At 46.0% G+C, this 20,973-nt stretch overlaps 1 protein-coding gene and 1 pseudogene across 1 annotated transcript in view; both read right to left on the minus strand.

Moving 5' to 3' along the window:
* Window positions 1-1,049: 1,049 nt before the first annotated feature.
* Window positions 1,050-2,886, minus strand: LOC146191481 (uncharacterized; annotated as a pseudogene).
* Window positions 2,887-15,853: 12,967 nt separating this feature from the next.
* Window positions 15,854-20,973, minus strand: part of LOC146191482 (uncharacterized) — a 47,265-nt gene continuing 42,145 nt past the window's right edge. The window contains exon 9 of the mRNA XM_084600336.1: window positions 15,854-16,049. Coding sequence (XP_084456462.1) covers window positions 15,918-16,049 — 132 coding nt within the window. The 3' untranslated portion in view covers window positions 15,854-15,917. The remainder of the gene's footprint in view (window positions 16,050-20,973) is intronic.

Raw genomic sequence — 20,973 nt, forward strand, 5'->3', positions numbered from 1 at the left:
TCTTTGACTGCGTGGAGTCTATTAAGTGTCTAAGGAGGTTCCAAGTCCGAGGTAGACTCATGTTGCCATCTAGCTTGTTGCATAGTGATTCCCAGTTTTGTCGTGAAAGAGTCGCTGCATGCGCCTCTCTCTCTTTGTTAAGACGGGCGAGGCGGCGTCTAAGTGTGCGGTTCCAACGCTGCTTTCGCCAGCGTCGTTCTAAGCCTGATTTAGCTTCCCATAAATGTAGGAGGTGGGAGTCAACTGTGTCGCTTGGGAAGTCCTCTTGTAGGGGAAGAGTTACGATCGGACATCACTTTATAGTTGTTTGGACCATTCAGTGATGTCCGTGATGGGGGCGAAGGCGCGGGCTGCTCCACGTGATCGGAAAGAGTCCCATTTCGTGAAAGTGGAGCCTCTGGGAGGCCTGCGGGGTAGTTGAATGTGTAAGAGAATTTCGATGATGCAATGGTCGCTACCTAGATTCTCTTGTGTGTTGCACCATGTGGCATGAGGGAGGCGATGTGCGAACGTAAGGTCTGGTGTAGTGTCTGTGCAGACACTGGTTCCCGTGCGCGTAGGAAAGGTAGGTTCGGTGAGCAGAAAGAGACCGGTTTGTTGCGCGGCTAACCACACCCGCCGTCCTTTTGGTGTGTCGTGCGGGTAACCCCAGGAACTATGTGGGCGCTAAAGTCTCCTACGACGAGTAAGGGGCACTTGTTTGCTATGCGCTTCGCAAGTGCGCTTCGCAAGTTGCTTTTGAGGCACTTAGGGTGGCTATATACATTTAGAACGAAGAGGCTGTTCGCTCGAGCGTGTTGCGGAACAAGCTCGATTAAAAGGTGATCAATATCTTGAATTGCTAGGGGATGAGAGATAGTGGTAATTAGAAACGCTACGCGAGGGGGTGTGGCTGATGTGGGAAGAGTAGGAGTATAGCCGGGGAGGGTGAGCGGGTTGGAGGTTTCCTGCAGGCAAGGATGTCAGGTCCTGTAGCGCAGGACAGCAATTGGTGGACCACATGACGCTTCTGGCCAAAGCCCTGGCAGTTCCACTGCCAGAGTGTAAGGTTACGGTTCGGAGATGCCATCATGAGAGTCGATATGGGGAGAAGCTATAACAGGTGGATGGGAGTCACGAGCTACGGCAGGGATAGGATTGTCTTGTCCTTCCGGTGCTTTGGGCTTCTTTCGTCTATTTGGGGTGGGGTCCCGCTTTGGGAGGCACGTTGCGTAAGAATTGAGCCGGGATTCAAGATCGTTATAGCGGTCAGAAAATTCTTGCGTTAGCACGTCGAATCGGTGATTAAGAGTAGCATTGTCTTGTGTTATGTGGATTACAGCGTCTTTGAGGGTTGCACATTCCTGGTTGATGTGAGTGATAGCGTCCTGCAATTTTGTCTCAAAGCGTTTAGTAAGGGACTTAAGCAGGGTTGGTATGTCGTCTAGTGAGATGGGGGTGGAGGGAGGGGGCGTCGTGCACAGAGTTGAATTCGTAGGGGGTTCTGTGTCAGCCTCCATTGCTAGCAAATCAGGAGAAGTAGGGTGGGAGTGGCTCGGCAAGGTGCGGGCGGTGGGTGGGTTTGGGGGTGGTGGAGGTTGTGATGCGGTAGGAGCGGGGGCAGGGGGAATGGGAGAGCCAGTGGCAAGAGCACTTATCTGGGCTTCCAGTTTGGCGATGTGCTGATGAAGGGCGATGGCTTCTGCTCGGGCTGCTGAAGCTTCTGCTTTGGCTGCCGCTGCCTCCTCCTGGGATTTCTCCAAGGCATGTTGTAGATTGAGAGTCGCTGTTGCGGGTGTCGTGTGCTGGTGAGAAGAGTTGGGGGTGTCCCAGGCTTGTTTCAGCGGCACAGTCCAGGCTTGCTTATGTTGGCTGGGCTGGGTGCGTCCGGACGACAGCTGGGGAAAATTGTCCCTGGATGCGACCGATTCTTGCTGCTGCGTTTGTAGGTGGCTTGGCTGTTTCCGTGGCTGGTGAAGGTTTCGCCCCTTGCACGATCCCGTACCGGTAAGGTGAGGGCCCTCGCACAAAATGCACTTGGGCGTACAAGGAGGGTCTTGTTGCGAATGTCGTGTTCCACAGCGGGGGCAAACGTTGGTCTTGGGGCTTGGGCATACGTCATGACGGTGACCCGGCTGTCTGCAATTGGTACAAGCGTCCGGACTGCCGCGGTATGGGGTGCAGCGGTGGATGGCTCCCATGTATTTGATGGAATGTGGGACTGCGTTTGCGTCGAAGGTGATTAAAATGGAGTGCGTCTTTCCCATGCATCGGGCTGCTAGTATGGTATACTCCGGATTTCTTCTGACGAGGTCTTCGTAAAGTTGCGTTGGGGTCTCGTAATCATAGGCATTTGTGATGACTCCTCTGGTAGAGCCCGGTGGAGGTGCCACGTAAGCCGCGCACGGGTAGGTTTGGTTGCCAATGGTGAGGGAGGTCAGCGTCTTGAGTGTCTCGGCCGTTGGGAGGTGTGTTGTTGCCATGGTGAAAGTGTTGTTGGTCGGATGGATGCGCAGGCAGAAGTCGTGCGGTAGAGTAATTTGGAGCTGGCTCTGCACTGCCTTCCAGAGTCGAGGTGTTGGGACGTCTCGGAGTCGTAGTTCACCTCGCGGGCGAACGACCACTCGGATAGCGTTGGGTGGGAGTGGTGGCAGCTGCTTGCTGCGCTGCACTGTGAGACGAGCCTCCTTGGTCGCAGGTGGTAGACGGGCCGGCACCTTGCCGCTCCCGGTTGCGGTTGCGGCTGCGGCGTCGGTTAACTGCCTCGGAGGTAGCGTTCTCGGAGTGGCGAGGTGGTTTCGGCGAACTGGCTGGTCGGGAGGCGTAGGCTTTATACAGGACTGGCGTCCAAATATCTGACAGTAGCTCTTGTGCGGTAACCGTGTGTCTTTCAACCGTTACTTCCATGACAGCGGCTGGTATCGCCGGCGGAAGAGCGGAGGCGGAATTGGGCTTAGCTGGGCGGCTGAGCGTCTCAGTCCGATAAATGTTCTTAACACAGTAAAAGCCGGATTTCGCCCGGAATGGGCGGTTTTCCTGTCTTCCTTAGGCACTTAAGTTGCTTTTCGAGCAGATTAGTGGCCGTAGGAGAGATTGGGCAGGAGTAGCACGTACCGTTTGCCGGAGCCGACGTTCCAGACATCCGCTCGTGTTGGCCCCCAATCAGGCTAGTGTCTCTTAAAAAGCGAAGAAGTGCCTTGTATACTTTGAGGGCAGATGACTTTTGTGGCCATGGTCCCAAGATCTTCCCTTCCGTTAAGGGGTGAGCGTCCAGACGGTCCAATGCAGTACTCAGCGTATGCCGTTCAGTTGCAAAAACAGGGTAATCACAAAGGAGGTGCTCAATTGTTTCATCAACGCCACATCGTTCACAAGCAGGGCTGTCAATCATCCCGGTCAGGAAGGCGTATATGTTTGCGAAAGCAACGCCAAGCCATAGGCTGGCAATGTTCGGATATACGAGGACTGAATGCCCTCAGTATCGACGCCAAGCGTTCTCAATGTCCTACTAGACTTCATTTGCCCCGCCCTTATTAATATGCCCGACTATTGTACCAGGAGTACCCGTGTGTTCGATCACGACCGTCAGCGACTGCGTTTCGATGGAGGGGAAACGAAGAGGCGTCCGCGCGCTGCGCGGTGTCAGTGTTCGTTAAAGAACCCCAGGTGGTTCTTTGCAATTTCTGCAATTTCTGCAGCCCTCTACTACGGCGTCTCATAGTCTGAGTCGCCTTGGGACGTTAGACTCCAAAAAATGACAGAGGCTTAGCTCAGCTTGGACAGCATATACTTAGCGAAAGCATGTGTGCCTGGCGCTAAACGTTTTGGCGTTGGGCTGCCTACTGCTGTACAATCCAATCCAGTGTAATATGATCCAATCGAAACCAATCCAGTGTAATCAGATCCAGTCCAATCAAGGTTTAATGAACTAGAATATAAATCAAGTACAGTTCATTCCAGTGAAATGCAATTCAACCAAAACTGTATATTCAATCCAAACCTGTCCAATCAAAACCAGTCCAATCGAGTCCAACCCAATCCCATCCAATATAACCTAGTACAATTCAATCCTATCCAATGCTGAGTAGACGCTCGCCAGAAATGCGCCGCTGACTATCCTATAATCATTCCTACAATCATCCTCACGCTAGGGAAGGAGATTTAAGATGCGCTACTCACTATGTCTAGCTATGTTGTTGTTGCATTAAAGACGAGACATCTTGTGATTACTTCTTGATTACCAGATGGCGCGGCGAGCGCACGGCGTCCGCCAGCTGCGGCGCTTGCTGGGCAGCGCCTCTGTGTCACCCACCATGGGAAGCTCCTCGCTCGTGGACAATGTAGCCTTCGCTACAAAACCACAAACTACAACCGCTATACTTCATTTCGGATTTCAGTGTGTCGTATACTCTTAACAACGGAGCTTAAGCGTACCACCTAATTTTTATATAACTGCTTTTCGCATGCCGCAGGCAGCACTTCTGCAAGCCGCTCTCGCCTACTTAGCCAAGGAATATACACAGTGCACCCACATATTCACCGACGGTTCAACTATTCAAGGCATTTATTTCACGTGGCCTTTATGCGCCTTCAACAAACCATGTCCTGCATTACCGGCTGCAGCGGAAGATATTTACGGCAGCGGAGCTCTATGGCATCAAAGAAGGTGTTTCTTATATCCTGCACCAGATCCCCGGCCGATGGTTTATTTTCACGGATTCCAGAGCATCTCTGCAAATCCTGTATAACCTTCTGAAGAAAACTAATCGCCAGCCTCTTTCCCTTGACATCGGGCATCTGCATCATTTGGCTATTGCCGCAAGCCAATGCATAATATTTCAGTAGATACCAGCCCACTGTGGCATTAAAGCCAATGAAAAAGCCGATGAAGCGGCTCGCAAAAGCCACCAACATCAAAGATACATTCGGACCTACTTCACGAAATCTGATGCATCCCAACTGGCTAAAAAATTTGCTACCGAAGCTAAGTATCGACTTTGGAGCTTGCCGATAAATCACGATCAATTTCTTTACTCGATTGACCCACATCTAAGGTCAGGACTCTCTCCGAAATTTACTCGCCAACTAGAAACTCTTTAGCACCGACTCCGCCTAACTGTGCACATACAAATAGCTTGCTACACCGTTTTGGTCAAGTGAACAGCCCGCTTTGCGACAACTGTGGTTCGGTTGAAACTATGCAACATATCCTTCTTGAGTGTTCTGCGTACGCTGACGAGCGTGCGTACTACGAACATAGCATGGAAAAGCTCTCCCCAGTGCCTTTAACAATGGACATTGTGTTAGGTCCCTTAGCCTGCCCTAGGCAACAGAGACTCGGAATGAAATTCTTATTTACGTATTTAAAAGATATTGGACTTTAGAAAGACTTTAAGTTCACCTTGAATGTTACCCTTCGGCATTTTTCACGCTGTGAACTCTATAAGCACATTTATCTGCCGTTGGTTGGTTGGTTCATAGGAAGGAAAAGGCGCAGTATCTGTCACACTTGCTCTGCGGAACCTGAACTGCGCCGTAAGGGAATGGAGGAAGGAGGGAGTGAAAGTGGAAAGACAGAAAGGGGAGCCGTAGTGGAGGGCTTCGGAGTAATTTCGACCACCTGGGGATCTTTAACGTGCGCTGACATCGCACACCACACGGACGCTACTTCGTTTCGCCTCCATCGAAACGCAGCCGCCGAGGTCGGGTTGGAACCCTGGAACTCCGGCACATTTATCTGCCGTTGTATTAAAATTGGCTCACAGGAAATGAAAGTTGCAGTATCTGTTACAGGTGCTGTGGACACCTGAACACATAAACCTGAACGCCGTAAGGGAAGGGAGGCGTCCGTGTGCTGTGCGATGTCAGCGCACGTTAAAGAGTTCTCCCGGGAGCGCATGCACACGTTTAAAGAGATGACTCAGGCCTACCGAGTCGAGAGACAGATCTACCCCCCACCTCACTCCTCCCTTAGCAATCACCACCAAACACTATGGCGCCGCCTCCAGACGCGAACCCTCCCATCCCCTTACATTAGGTCCCGTTACCACCCTACTCTTACCGACCCCTCCTGCACCCTTTGCAACCACCCCACTGCCACCCTCGCCCACATTCTATTCCAATGCCCGGCGGATTCTCCCCCGCGGGGTCTGGAGCACTTCACCACCTGGAAGGAATGGGAGACCCTGCTACGCTCTAAGGACCCGGTTCGGCAAAAGACCGCCACAGACCGAGCTGCCGACGTCATGAACCGTAGGAACATGAACGTTTGAGTGTAGTGGGGCCGTGCGGGGGCCCATGGGCCTGCGCGCCCCGAACTCCTCTGTTAAAATAAATGTTTTTTACTACTACTACTACTAAAGATCCCCAGAAGGGAAGGGAGGAATGTGGGAGTGAAAGCGGAAAGAGAGAAAGGGGTGCCGTAGTTGAGGGCTCCGGAGCAATTTCGACCACCTGAGCGGAGGAGGAAGGGGACTGCTCCTGGCCCTACGGGGCTGGGACTGGTAGGTTACTGCCGCTTGCGACGGGGGCTAGCCTGCCACCATATTTTTATCTGTTGTAGGCTGTCATTGTACCGGCTACCGTTTCGGTGGGGGACGACGGCTGTTGCGACGAGCGTCTTTATCTTCCTCTTCTTTTTATTTCTTTACTTTCTCTACTGTCGCACGAGGCAGCCGAGGTGGCTCAGCTACAAAGCCAGTAGCAGGCCTGTGCATTTTCTTTTCCTTCTTCGTTAATTTGGTCGGTTGGCAAGGCTTTCGCCGACGGGACCTTAGTTCTCCCGCGTGAGGACGTCGAGGTGTTGCCTCGTCGTCGCCTCGCGGGCCTGCTGGACTAACCAGATTTGGTCACCGAGGCTGGGGCTGCGCAAGGCAGCGGCCAACCGCGGCGGGAGGGTTCCGGCGTTAGCACCTTGCGTGTTCCTTCGTTGGCAAAAGAATAAAAACAAAAAAAAAAAGACCACCTGGGGGTCTTCAACGGGCACTGACATCGCACAGCACATGGACGCCACTTCGTTTCGCCTCTATCGAAACGCAGTCACTGGTGGTCGTTGTCCCACTCGACAATTCGATGGCTCAATAAGGGCGTGCTTCGGCTGGCTTGAGGCCGAAGCCGGGAGGACGACAACGGTTTTAGCAGTGGGTATTGTCGTGGCTGTCGGAAGAAGGAAAAGAAAATGCACGGGCCTGCTACTGGCTTTGTAGCTCAGCCACCTCCACTGCCTTGTGGGGACATAGGAGAAAATAGAGAAGACAAAGAAGAGGGAGAGAGAAAGATGTGCGCCGCAACACCTAAGTTAGTCCAGCTTCTCCACAACCAGTGCCCGAAAAACTGGCAGGATTACAAGTTCATTGCAGCTACATTTAAACGTACAGTTGCAAAAGCGAAGGACGAGTATGATGCAAAGCATTTTGATTTCCTCTCTAAATCAGGCAATCGAACTGCACTTTTTGGTTTCTTACGCTCGCGGAAAAAGATTCCGCAAGCACAAAATCTACATTCCTTTATTTTGACTCCCCATGAAGCAATAGACACAATTGAAAAAATTGCCAAAGGACTGGAGAAACGTTTCTCGTCTGCACTACCTTCGGGCTCGATATCTGTAATGCCAATGGAACCTGTTAATTATGATCCTCAAATTTCCGTTTCTGAGCTTACTCCAATAGTTATGAGATTACCAGCCGCTGCTCCCGGTCCTGATAAAGTAACTTCAAAAAAGTTAAAAATTCTTTTTGACGAGTCACCTCAGACGTTATTAGAGCTAGTAAATTATTCCATTAAACATGCTTGGATACACCCAGAATGGAAACTTGCCAAAATAATTCCTTTACTTAAGAATAAAGGCGGTGCCTTGTCTATTGATAATATAAGACCAATTGCATTAACATCAAACATTGTAAAATTAATTGAAAGAGTCATACTTATACGTGTTTCGGAATTCATGAATAAAGAAAATATCCTCAGTCCTTGCCAAATTGGTTTTCGTCAAAAGTGTTCCATCTGGAATGCGCATGCTGATCTCGAGAGTCGAGTTCTTCTAGCGCGGCGCCAAAAAATGCACGCTGCCTTGATAACGCTAGATATAGCCAAGGCCTATGATAGCGTTGAGCATAGCATTCTATTGCAAAAATTAAAATCTCTTCAGTTTCCACATTATTTAGTAGCCTGGATATCCGAATTCCTCCAAAACCGAGAGTTTTACTGTGCAATAAATGGCGTCCATTCTGGCAGATATAAGCAAGCCAGGGGAGTGCCGCAAGGAGCAGTCCTTTCACCAGTCCTTTTCAATATACTACTCAGCTCAATACCTGTTAATCATGACGTTCGCACTTACGTATATGCTGATGATATTGCGTTTTTTGCAACTGCATCGGATATTCAATCCCTTTATCTCAACTTGCAAACGTAAATAAACTCTATTGAGAATTGGTTGTGTGGCTTGCGTCTCACATTAAATGTCAACAAAAGCGCAGTCCTCGTATTTAATATAAAGGATTCTGTAAGTCTGTCTGTAATGTATCAGCAACAGATAATACCACAGGTTAAATCATTAAAGTATTTAGGGGTTACTTATGATGATAATCTTTCATGGCAGCCCCACATTAACCATATTGCTACGAAAGGGGCTCGGGCCGTGGGCATGTTGCGCCGAATTAGTCGTCCCAGGTCTGGAATGCGGAGAGATGTCCTTTTAATGATTTATGTTATGTATGTGCGTCCAATTTTAGAGTTCGGTTCAGTCTTGTTTTCTGGATCAGCAGCTTATAAAATTCGACCGCTTGTTCTTTTGGAGCGAGAAGCGCTTCATTTGTGTATGGGACTTCCAAAATTTGTTGCCAACAATGTGCTCTACCTTGAAGCCCGGATTCCACCCTTGATATATAGATTACAAATTCTAACCGTTCAGACGTACTTAAGGATATATGAATCAGAGTTTCACCGATCTATGTCTATTTTTTGCTGTCAACCGACCTCCTTTTTCGGTGTCCATTGGTCTAAATTTCACACCCCGCAGGTTGTTATGGTCAAAAATTTGCTGGACCCCTTAAATGTTTCCCTTCCTAGTATTCTACCCATACAAACCATCGGTTCATCTATTAAAATTGTCTTTGACGACATATTCCCGAATAATGCTAAAAACTTATCATCCGTTATTCTAAACGGATTATTAGAAGATCATTTAAGAAGTCTTTCTGCTAGTTTAGTTGTAGCTACTGACGCATCTCAAAGTAATGAAAAGGCGGGAGTGGGTATATATTGTCCACATTTAGACTGGTCTTTTTCTGTCCAGCTTCCGGACTTCACCCCAATTTTTGAGGCGGAGTTTCTGGCGGTGGTACTCGCTCTACGTAAATTAGACTCCTCTTTTTCTAAAGTGGCAGTAATTTCCGACTCTCTATCCTTGTGTTCATCTCTCTCTTCGTCGGTGGATTCTGCAATAGTAAAAACCTTTGTCTCCCTGATCCCAAAACATTTGAAAATTTTACATATGGTATGGGTACCAGGCCACAGCAATGTGGATTTAAATGAATATGCTGACAATTTAGCAAAAGAGTCCCTTAATGGCCCCGTATTATCTATCCTTCCGGCGACCGCGTACATCACCGCAGCGAGGTTTCGAAGAAACGTTCTATTAAATATGAAAAACGGACATCTTTTAAGATCTGAGGACTACCTGCATCTAAATTATTCTTGGAATAGAAAATTATGTCATTCACGGCAACTTGAGATTTCACTAACAAGGCTGCGATGCCGCATCCCACCTTTAAATTTCTATCTTCACAGGTCTGGATTGGCAATGTCTCCCGTCTGCGCATTTTGCGGTGAACAAGAAACATTAGATCACTTTTTATTGTTTTGCCGCCGCTTTACTACGCTGAGAAAACAGTTGATGGAAAGGCCATTGCAACAGCTTGGCCTTAGTTTAAGCAGCCCGACATTGTTATCATTTGGCGCCACCATCCTTGGGCACAGTCACAGGTCTATTTTTACCGCCATGCAAAATTTTTTACTGCACTCAAATAGTTTTCCTTGCTAAATATTTAAACATCACTTGTCCTACAAATATAGTGTCAATTTCCCGTGAGTGTTACCACTTTTCATATTATATTTCACTTATTTCCCATTTTGTTTCGTTTCCTCTACCCCTCAAATTATTATTAATATATATATATATATATATATATATATATATATATATATATATATATATATATATATATATATATATATATATATATATATATATATATATATATATATATATATATATATATATATATATATATATATATATTTCTTTTTATGCAAGTATATTAAAAAAAAAAAAATCTTTGCTACCCAATTCTTGGCCGATCCCCCTCTGTGGGTATGTGCCATAAGTTATTTGGACAACAACAACAACAACAACAGCAACACCTAGATTTATCAAAAAGCACCAGTCCTAGTGTACCCTGGCCAACCCACCGCCACGGGTATATGCCATTTTAACTGAGGTCCTCATCGTCATCATCATCAACAGCCGTCGTCCGCCTTGGAAGCGGTGCAATGACGGCCTACAACAAGCACTACCGCTGGTGGCTGGAGAGGCCCCTCGCAAATGGCGTGGACCTACCATTCCCAGCCCCGCAGGGCCAGTAATAGCCACCCTACGCCCTTTAGCAGTGGATATCGTGGGGGCGAGGAGCCTCCCCCACAACTTGCGGAAGTTTCCGTATTCCGGACCTGAAGAGCCGGACATGACCCTCACCTGATGTTTGCGTTCTCGTCGCTCTATCTGTCGCGAACAAAAGGAATGTCTACAGACTTTTCACTGAATCGCTACGAGCCTTGCCATTTTAAATGGTGTGAGCCGCTCCGGAGAGCCTGTTTCTGTAACTGCACTCGTTTTCTGAACTTGACCGAGTGCGTGGTTTCCATTTATGCCTTATACATTTGCAGCATTTCGACACATATGAAATGCAATAAGCGTCTGCATGCTCAGAATTCGGTTTGCGTTAATAAACTCCTTAGACTGATTATAATCCCCAGACCCAAACTACAATGGGCCTCGAGTGCATGAAGGCTCGTTAGCTATAGAAAAAAGCTGCCGTAGAGTTCAAAATTCAAAGTGACATTCCATGTCGCAACTGGTAATCGCGTACATCAGTTAAAAAAAAAAGTAAATCCCCACTTCTGGTTTCTTTCCTCTGCAGCAGCTTTAAATATTTATCAATTTCGAAGAAGTGAGCAAACTTAGGCTTATAAAATTATCTTTATTGCCGTGAAAACTTTTTTTGTTTTCCGCTAAATGTTAACTCTTGAATTCCCCGAACAAAGATAATGTTCTCCGAGTGGAACACCACCGATTCAAATTCGCAGTGGGAAGCTTACTCTGGCCATGCCTGGAAGCCCGAACGATTAGCGCGTACCGCTTACTTTGAACAAGCTCTTCCTCGCGGAACTTCCTCGTGTGTAAATAGAATATACGCTGGCAGATGAACCGCTGCTTGGCGGCAGCTAAAAAAGGAGCGGCTAATACGAAAGTCACGCATTCAGGTGTACGAAACGGAACTCCCCTGAGAGGAAAGAGAAGATGAAAGCGACCGTGAAGTCTTCCGACACTAAGAAGACTGCAGCGCTTTTCTGCTTACTTTTTCTTGTTCAAGCCACCTGTTAAGAGAGATAGCGGACGCAAGTGCCGCATAGAGAGTGGCCGACGCTTCTCATGGGTTGCCTGGCACCGGTACTGCGAATGATTTAGGCTCCGCTCTAGCTCCCTTCCTCACCCCTCTCCTGTTGCCCTTTTCTTTCACTTTTCTTAGTCGTATTCGTTCCCGCTAGGTGGGAAAGATAGCCTTCGTCGTGGCCTTCGTCGTGGCCTTAGTCGTCAGGCGTACAGCAACGCTGCTCCTCACGTCTGGGAAGACAGCGACGGGCCACAAGATGATCACCCGACGGCATGATATTACGACATGAAGAGGCATGCTCCAATAGCCGGGTTTGTACTTTTTGCTTTTTTTTTTCGGCGACTTAATTGTCTTGCACAACAATACTTTCACTTTGCTCATATTTAGATGGGTTTAATCACAGAATGTTCCAGCTTTCTCTGTCAACTGAGCCATTGTAGAACTGAAATGCGCACGATTCATGGGGTGAGGTATCGGACACCGCTTGTAAGGGCATTAGATACCAGGGAGCGTTTTTTGTGCCACCTTATAAAGTGAGATAATAAAAAGCAGGAATTTGTAAGAAAAGGCTGCAGTTATAACAGCACACAAATTTACTCGAAATCTGAGGTGCCTCGTAGACGTTTGAGTGATATCAGGCGAAGTGTTAATTTATTGCTTGCTTTCTGCTCAGAAAACTGACGTCGTATTCATTCACTTCACACTCTACGAGCTTTTCTAAGCAGTTTGACTACTGCCATTCGATCTGGCAAGTCGAGTACAGTCGTCGGAACAAGAACGTGAGCAACCGTGAGTATATAATTTTTTGTTTAGCTTTCGTATCAAAACATTCGCGAACACGTTGCTGTTGCATCGATGACAAACGTATACCACTGCCCGCAAGTTCATCTTCTATGCTGTGTGTAAAAAAAAAAAAAAGAAAAAAGGAATGCTCAAAAGGTAAGTGCAGCAGAAAAAGTTGTTATGCCAAACCTTGGTCGCCTGCCCCACGAACGCCAAGGTGCCAACGCTTCAAAGGCCACAATAAGAAAGAAGAGCAGAGATTGATTCTGCTGACAATTTACTACATAACGCTTTTCTTCAGTCAGTCGCTTTCACATCTACCACACCATGAGCCAGCCTGATTGGAGGGCGCAATGATGTCGGTAAATTAGTAACCCAACTTTTAATAGGTTCTTGGACAGTTCCGAAGCACGCTATCAAACAGACCTTCAATTATTGAACAGTCCCTCGTTCACGAATTAGGAACACGCCAGGCATCACAATTTCTTATTCTCGAAAGCGGCTGACACAGGGGCGATCTGAAGGTAGGACGTGTCGAGGAGCAGTGCAAAGGGATGTTTTATTGGAATGCAATTCCCAGGCTTTCCTTGGGCAGGTATTCTATCTCTCGGGACAAGCCATCCTGCACAAGCGTCTGTATACTGTCGCCTTGTAAAGGACGTATGTCTCAGTGAAAACGCGCGATCTCTGCCGCCGTGGCGCAAATACCTGCTTCGTGCTCCCGCGGTGGCTCGAGAGGCCAGGGCAACGTGGTTTAGACACGTCTGAGATTTTCTGCCGCATCGTTGCTGCTTGTCGCAGAATTATATCGCTTGCTTATGAACCCTCCTATCATTATTTTAGATTATAAAACGCTATCGTCAGATAATTTCCGAGCGCAACGTTTACAAGAAAGTGCTCGGGCACTGGCATGAAAATTACGGTGTAATACAATGCGTGTGCGATTCCATTCACATGTATTACGCAGGCTTATTTTAAAAGCCCCGTCCCCAGATTTTTGAAAATTGTGGTTCTGCGCGACGCCGCAGCACTAATAAATATCGGCCCTCCCGACATGGTCAGCCAAGACTAAATGACTGAAGTACATGTCAGTCGGCGGAGTACAGTTCGTGTGGCGTGGCCTTTCTGCGACATTCTTTTGCCAACAGAGAAAAATTGGCTGGCTTGTTTGTTTTTCTTTTTCGTACCCCGCCGCTTGCACCAAAAAGTGATGCTGGGGAACAGGCATTATCTGTCCTAAGAGCTGCTTATTACCAAGCCGGAACGCTGCTCCCCGCTGCAGTGCGGATGGGGCTGGAGAAGGTGCGTGGCAGTGTTCTGCATGCTCTGCGTCCATGTTGATCTCCTCTGCTCAGCCACGTCTCTAATTTTCGCAAAAAATGCTGAAGGTTCCCTGCTATGGCCCTTCTACATTTTCCTTTTTTTTTTTTCCGCTCTTTTACACGTACCCTCTCTTTTTTTCTCAGTTGTTGGAGAAAATTGGTCGATGAGAACCTCATCTTCAGTGTTGCAATGTTAAACGATATGAGTCGTAAGAGATCGAAAGAAATACAGGAGCCGGCGAAGAGGATGGTTTTATTTTAGGTTGATAGGGTTTAACTTCCCAAAGTGGTTCAGGCTCTGAGGGACGTCGTAGTTGAGGGCTCCGAAAACTTCGGCCAACTGGGGTTCTTTAACGTGCACTGACATCGTGCAGCTCTTACATTCCGCCTCCGTCGAAAAGTGGCGGCTTCCGGGATGCTATCCTGCATCCTGGGGCACAAAAATCGAGCTCCCTAGCCACTGCGCCACCGCGTCGGGGGAGGGAAGGATTTCAGCACATAACTGAGGACCTAAGCAATCAAAGTAGATGGTTGGGCTAAACCTAATTATGAATAAGACAAAGGTAATGCTCAACTTTGGGGTAATGGAGCTTCGTGGTACTGAAAGAGATGAAGGGACATATCTATATATTGAGGGCATAGTGACCGCACATCCGAATCACAGGAGATGAATAGCCCATAGGAGAATAAGAAGGGATGGCAAATATATTGCAAATATATGAGCAAGTATTGGCAAGTATTGCATATATATGAGCAACTGACCCATATCGGATAGAAGGGAAACACAAGGCGCCCATGTAGTGTGTGGTGTGAGTGCACGTAAAAAAAAAAAATCGCGGTAGGTTAAATTATCACAAGCGTTCCATTGAGGCTTCTCTCAGAGCATGACAGGGCAGAAGGGTGGCGATTGACTAAGAGGCTTGGAATTAAACTACGGTCAACGCGCCATAATTGTGTGAATAACGTTAAGAGTCGGGGAAAGAGCGTGGTGGTTCAGGAAACAAATTAGACTTAGTATTAGCATCCTGTGGTCGAAAACTAAAAAGACGAATGGACATATGGGCAGGGAATGTAATGCGGAGAACACATTACCGATGATCCGTTAGAGCAACGGAATACATTCCAAGAATAGGTAAATGTAGCAGGGCGAAGAATCTAATCAGGTAAGTGCATATGATAATAGAATATTGGCAGGAATGCATGATGGATTTAAATGACACAGGATGACGTTAATAGGACAAATATGGGAGAGGCCACACGGTGAATGTAGGTGAGTTAATTACAGTGGTGAGGACGATGATGATCATCAAATCCCTCTGTGATGCGCCCATCGCTGCAGCCCCTTCTATCGTATCAGTAAAATAAAGTGGCATAAGGGAAGGCGAGACAGGTGCAGGGCCAAGTATGGCTGCCATTATGCGAAATCCTGAACGAGCAAAGAGAATAAGCAAACAAAGAGATTAGTTATTTCCGCTGGAAATTTTGCAGTGATTGACACCACAGAATAAAATAAACACTTCTATACTCTATCCGGGTTTAGTGACTGTTACGTTGCTTCATACCTGACCCTTGTAGTTCGACAACTAAAAGGAAGAAGTTTTTACTCGCAGTACGACGATAAACGCAGGTTTATTTGTAACGCATGCGCCGTTGGCTGTACTTGTAGTGTGCTGACTATTGCTATACTACTGCCATTAATACTAAATTTACTACTTTTTCTTTCATTTTGATGAATGAACTCTTGCGGATGTCAGTTTCTGGCGTCATGCAACTAGCATGTTTTTGCAAGCCATGAGAGCAAACAAAACAAAGCATGCGCAAACGTGGCGGAATGATAATACATGCCTTTTTCGCATTTCGCATTTTTTTCCCTCAACTCTGAGTGCAATCTCCTCCAACACGATGAAAAGTTCCATGCGTTCTTGCATAGCAAGGAGGCGTTCATTGAGACAAGTTTCGGTGAAGGAAAGCAGTAATAAATGAGAGGTTATACGAAAGCAAACCTGACGACACCGGAGGCTGAGTGATGTTTACTTTTCAGAAAGAAAAAAGCAAGGAGAAAAATATGAGCGCTTACACTTAGGTTTTGCGGTTACGCTATTTGATGATTTATTTGTAACTTTCGTACGAGCAGGAACTGGAGAGGGCGACGTGGTGAGTTTCGTCACTTGCGAGGACTGAGCACTACTCTGCTGTACCTGCAGTGACATGAGTCACTCTGGCAGAAGGACTCCGTTCGAGCATTTTCGGCTTGCCGGGCCAGACACTGCTGCCTGCAAGTCGCTTCATCGCAGACCTGAAAAAGAAAAAAGAAAAATAAAGAGATGAAGATGGGGTAACAAGGACGGTAAGCCGGGTGCGGCTCGGACAAGCCGTGGAACAGCAGCAGCAGTAGCAACAACAACAGAAATGGTGTCGCTGGCGGAGTGCGCTACCTTAAGTTTATTGGAAATTCAAATTCCGCCGCCAGCATCTTGGGGTTTGCACCTTTACAGGGCCTGGTGGAGGAAGGATATTCTGCCCCACTCGAGAATAAGGTATGTAGAGTCGCGTGATAAAGAGCAGGGCATTCAAAGAATGGTATAAACAGAGTGCTATGGGTTCACATTTGGGTTAATTTACATAACCAACATTAAGTGGAAGCAAAGTCAGTAGACTTCGACACTTTCGAACCCGTAGTTTACAGCTCAGAAAAACAGTGTTTCATTTGTTTTTACTGGGCGACTCTCATAACTGTCGCCCGCCTGTCACCGACTTACGTAAGTAAATTAACGACAGTAAGAACAATGGCAACTAAATGCGGAGATTACTATATTTAACTACAGTTTTTGCATTCCAAATGAAACTCTAATCACTCTGGCTCCAATAGTTTAGTTTCCTACGTTAACCATTAAACGAGCGCAAAACTGGACCATTGGGCAAACGCAATGATAGAAGAAATCGTAGAAGAACGAAGAAGACTTTATCCCCTTTCGTTAGTGCGTATGTAACCTGCAACTGATAACGTTAACATCTCAGTGAGTATTTGTTTTATGCTTTTGTTTTTCAAGTAGAGTGCGATTACAGCGAAATAATTAATTTAGGATGCGAGAAGGATGCTTAGAACGCGGAAAAATCAGTGGAAAGGACGCGTTCACGGCGAGAGGAAGTACACAGCATGACGCTGGTAACCAAACATATTCATGACGTCCTGCAGCTGAAGGTCGTTTCATATGCAGTGGGAATAAAAGCGGACTTTGCAGAAGAGGTAAGCGATGGTGCTAACGAAGAAGGCAGCCTGATTTGAAGAAGACTGACTATGTAGAAAGGTACCCCCCAAAAAGAAGCCTAATATTGAAAAAGCGTAGCTTGTTAAACCAGTTGGCGCATAGTATTTGGAAAAAAAAAACCCCAAGGATCCACTGTTTTTTTCCACGTTTCATGCATCAACTGACGCCACAAGCTACGCTTCTTCAAGGGATGCTTACAAAACTAGAAACTACAACACAAGTTGAGAAATGGGAAAAGAAATTAGCGGAAATAACAAAAGCAGGGTCCAAGTAGCTGGACGTATGTAATGGCATAGCGCCGCGCAAGACATCATAAGCAGACTGTCTGGGAAGATGTGAAGCAAGGATGTCGGCGAGGTTCCGTGAGGTGCAAGAGGGTTTATTTATTTATTTATTTATTTATTTATTTATTTATTTATTTATTTATTTATTTATTTATTTATTTATTTATTTATTTATTTATTTATTTATTTATTTATTTATTTATTTATTTATTTATTTATTTTCAACGTATTGCTAGTCTCGGTTGAGGCTGTCGCAGGTTTGGGAGATTGTATTATACAAAATGAACAAGCAAAAAGATAGAACAGAAATTGTAGGTGCCCTTCAGGAACAAAACAAAGAAACAGAAAAACATCAAACTATTCGACTTAAAACTAGTGGGTGGTTGAGGCAAGTGTGGCGCTAGTAACATTGCAGCCTGTTGTAGGAAAATACTACTAGTAAGACGAAAAAAAAAAGAGAAAAAGAGGAGAAAATATTTACAATAAAGGGTTAACTTTTATTTTCCGCAGCTGTGCTCTTGTGTGCAGTTCATTCATTATTGTGCATTATTACTTGTTGTGTGTTGTGTATGTGTACGTTCGTGCATTTTTTTTTCTGGGTTGATTAAACGCCTCTAATTTATCAGGATATGCTTTGGAGGTGCCAGATACGATAGCACAGCTTTAAAAATTGTACCAGCGACTCCAACATTTGTTCTTAAGTGCCAACGTTGTACAATAAACGTTTTTATAATGAAGATCAATTTCGCGCACTTGCTAATGTGCGGTGCAACAATGATCTGCTGTGTGATGAAAGGTTGACGCAAAGCCATGAGCAGTTCTTGAGCGCACACGCAAAATAAAGTAATTTCTGTTTCCCTCCAAATCTCAGGGACAATACCAACTGGTGCATAGAATTTTCAGAATGGCGAGTGACATGAATGGACAACTGTCAAGGTGGCGCAGGATGAGCCAAGAAGACTTGATGAATAATAACATTATTACAACTGCCAACGTCAGATAAGTGAACGCACTAACTGCTAAACAAATCTGCATTTGTTTCTTTTCAAGATCAAAATCGCTGTCGTGACACCATAAACACTGCTGTTTTTTTTTTGGTGTCATGAAAACCAGTGCATGGTCTAGCCAATACACAGGAATGGATATATTACAGAAAATTATATATTATTATATTACATTGAACTATGATGCTCTATAGTAATAAGACCTGTTTCACGGAGGGTCCTTGGTTCTAGCCTGAGCGTGTTGATAACATATTGGGAGTGAAGGTTAAGAATAAGTTTCGAGTTTACGTATTGGCATAATTTTGGAAGTTTAATTTGTGAAAGATTGCGACTGCGGGTACACATCAGAAAGCGTTTTCTTTTCTTAGTTCTACAAGAGCTAGCATTTCAAAAAAGGGGTCACACAAGAAGAAATTGCCTAGATATCATCACACAGGAGGTCAAATCAGTTTCATTTATGTGATACAGTACCTTTATAAAAAACAAAACGTTATTGCACTCTATGATGCAGTTTAAAATGTGTCAGTTAACTTTCCGTTAGAACTCGCTATAGTGGTCAGGAACATTAACTTTGCGACTTCGAAGTATATGCAGGTTCCACTTAAGACATTCATTGATTAGCAGAGATCGGAAAATGAGCTATTTGCAATGCCACTGAGACGGAGCGCTTACCAAGCCCTGCCTGTTCTCTCTCTTTCCGAAAACAATAATGAATTTCGCACCACTTGTGAACTAGATGCAGCTAACTCCAAAATACACGAAATGACCTCACGGTGTTGCGCACATGCAAGCTTTCTTGCGGCAACGTTTGGTATATTATAAAATAAAAGGTTAATAGGCTACATTCCTGATTTTTGTGCTCGCACTGCGGATTTATCACTATCCGTTGAAATAAAGCTTCCTACCGACGCACAGCAAGTTACTTCTTCGTTTTCGACGAACGTAAATGGCTGGCTGCTTCATCATTCTCTCTCTCTTCACCCTCTCAATCTCTCTCATGCTTCATTTGTGCAAAACAAAAAAAGAAATGAAATAAGTTTATTGAAGAAAAGAATGAGTAATGAACCAAATACTGGGTTCCGTAAAAGAAGCGTTTCACCTCAGAATTCTGCCTGCGTACGCAAGGCGCTCTACAAACAATGTGAACACAAAAAGAAAATTTGGAACTTTATTTCTGGAGTCTGAGTAGGTAGTCACATAGCGCGTGCCGGCACCTTCATCTTTTCTTTTCTTTACGGGCGTATACTGTACCATAAGATGTCAGTGTACATGGATATACTAATATTTGTAACAACACGAATTCAGAAACTTATGTATGTGACTTCAAAGGAGACGTGGTTTAATATTTCGCGTTTTTTTTGTATTACGGTAAATGGCATGCCAGAGTTTTTTCGCGGAGGGTGTTGGCTGGATCATTGTTTGTGTGGCTGTGTCTGAATTCCAGTCTATTGTCGATGGTGTTTAGGTGGCCCTCCAGGAACGCCTTCGCATGGTTTTGCTGGTCCGCGTCATCCGTAAATCTAGAAAGGAACACATGCGTCAGAAGTTACGAGCACATTGAGATACTACGCAATATTTTGCCAAGGCGCTTGAGTGTATGATGTAACATTAGGGCTTTATTAATGCAAAGCATTGCCTCATCAAGGGATTTGTCACGTAAAATAGTGGTATAGATATGCGTATAGTGCTTCACAAGCAATGTGTGAGCAGTTTTAAAGTAGACAGCTTCCCGAGAAACATTATGATGGAATCTCTGAACCATGAAGCATAAGTGAAAAAAATTGATGGCAGAGAGTGTAGTTTACACTTGTGTAGCCATAAAATAGGAATTCTATAAAGAAAGAAAGTGTGCCGCAGCAGAGTTGCATACCCTAGACTCAAGGGTAACTCCCGGCCTCTGGGTCCGCTTTTCGATGGAGGCGAAAAGCAAGGCGCCCGTGTGCTGTGCGATGTCAGTGCACGTTAAAGAGCCTCAGGGGGTCGAACTTTCCGGATTCCTCCACTACGGCGTCTCTCATAGCCTGAGTCTGTTTAGGACGTTAGACCTCAAAACCAACCATTCCTGAAGGTCTAGTGCTTCGCAGCTAAGTATTTGCAGTGCTAATGAGACCGTTAAAACCGATTTCGAATTCAAGATGATACGTAAAGTTGTGTCTATAGCAGAAAAAAGAAGTGTTCTTTCCAACTTACAAGACATAAATGAACAGAAAATTTCCCATGCAATGATGGCGGCTCTACATTCTTTGTAACGATAATTTACCGGGCTTCTTGCTATGATACAATGTAGTTACTGTGAACTGCCGGAATAGTATTCTTAACTGAACACAAATGATAACTCGTGCAACCATGCACTTTCCTGTCTGAGGAGTTCACGCCCGAGTTGTAATCAACGCCGAACCACATGACAGCGTTTCTTTGGCGCCGCGTCAGCGTTTCGGCTACTGGCGTCGCCGGAGGCGAACTTCAGGCGCTTGGGGCGAGGGGACACTGAAAGACGCAGGTATCTGGCGATGCCAAATCTGAGGGTCGGCGCCTGAAATGCTTCGCTGACAGGGACCAACCACAAGCCACGCATGGGCAGGGTTTTCTAGTTTAAGCAGGGCTGCTGTACCCGTCGCCACAGGCGCAACTTGTTTCCGCGAAGGCAAGAGCTCATATCCTGT

Source organism: Amblyomma maculatum, chromosome 4, assembly GCF_055883805.1.
Source record: "Amblyomma maculatum isolate TAMU_Amacu chromosome 4, ASM5588380v1, whole genome shotgun sequence".
In the NCBI taxonomy this organism is placed as follows: Eukaryota; Metazoa; Arthropoda; class Arachnida; order Ixodida; family Ixodidae; genus Amblyomma; species Amblyomma maculatum.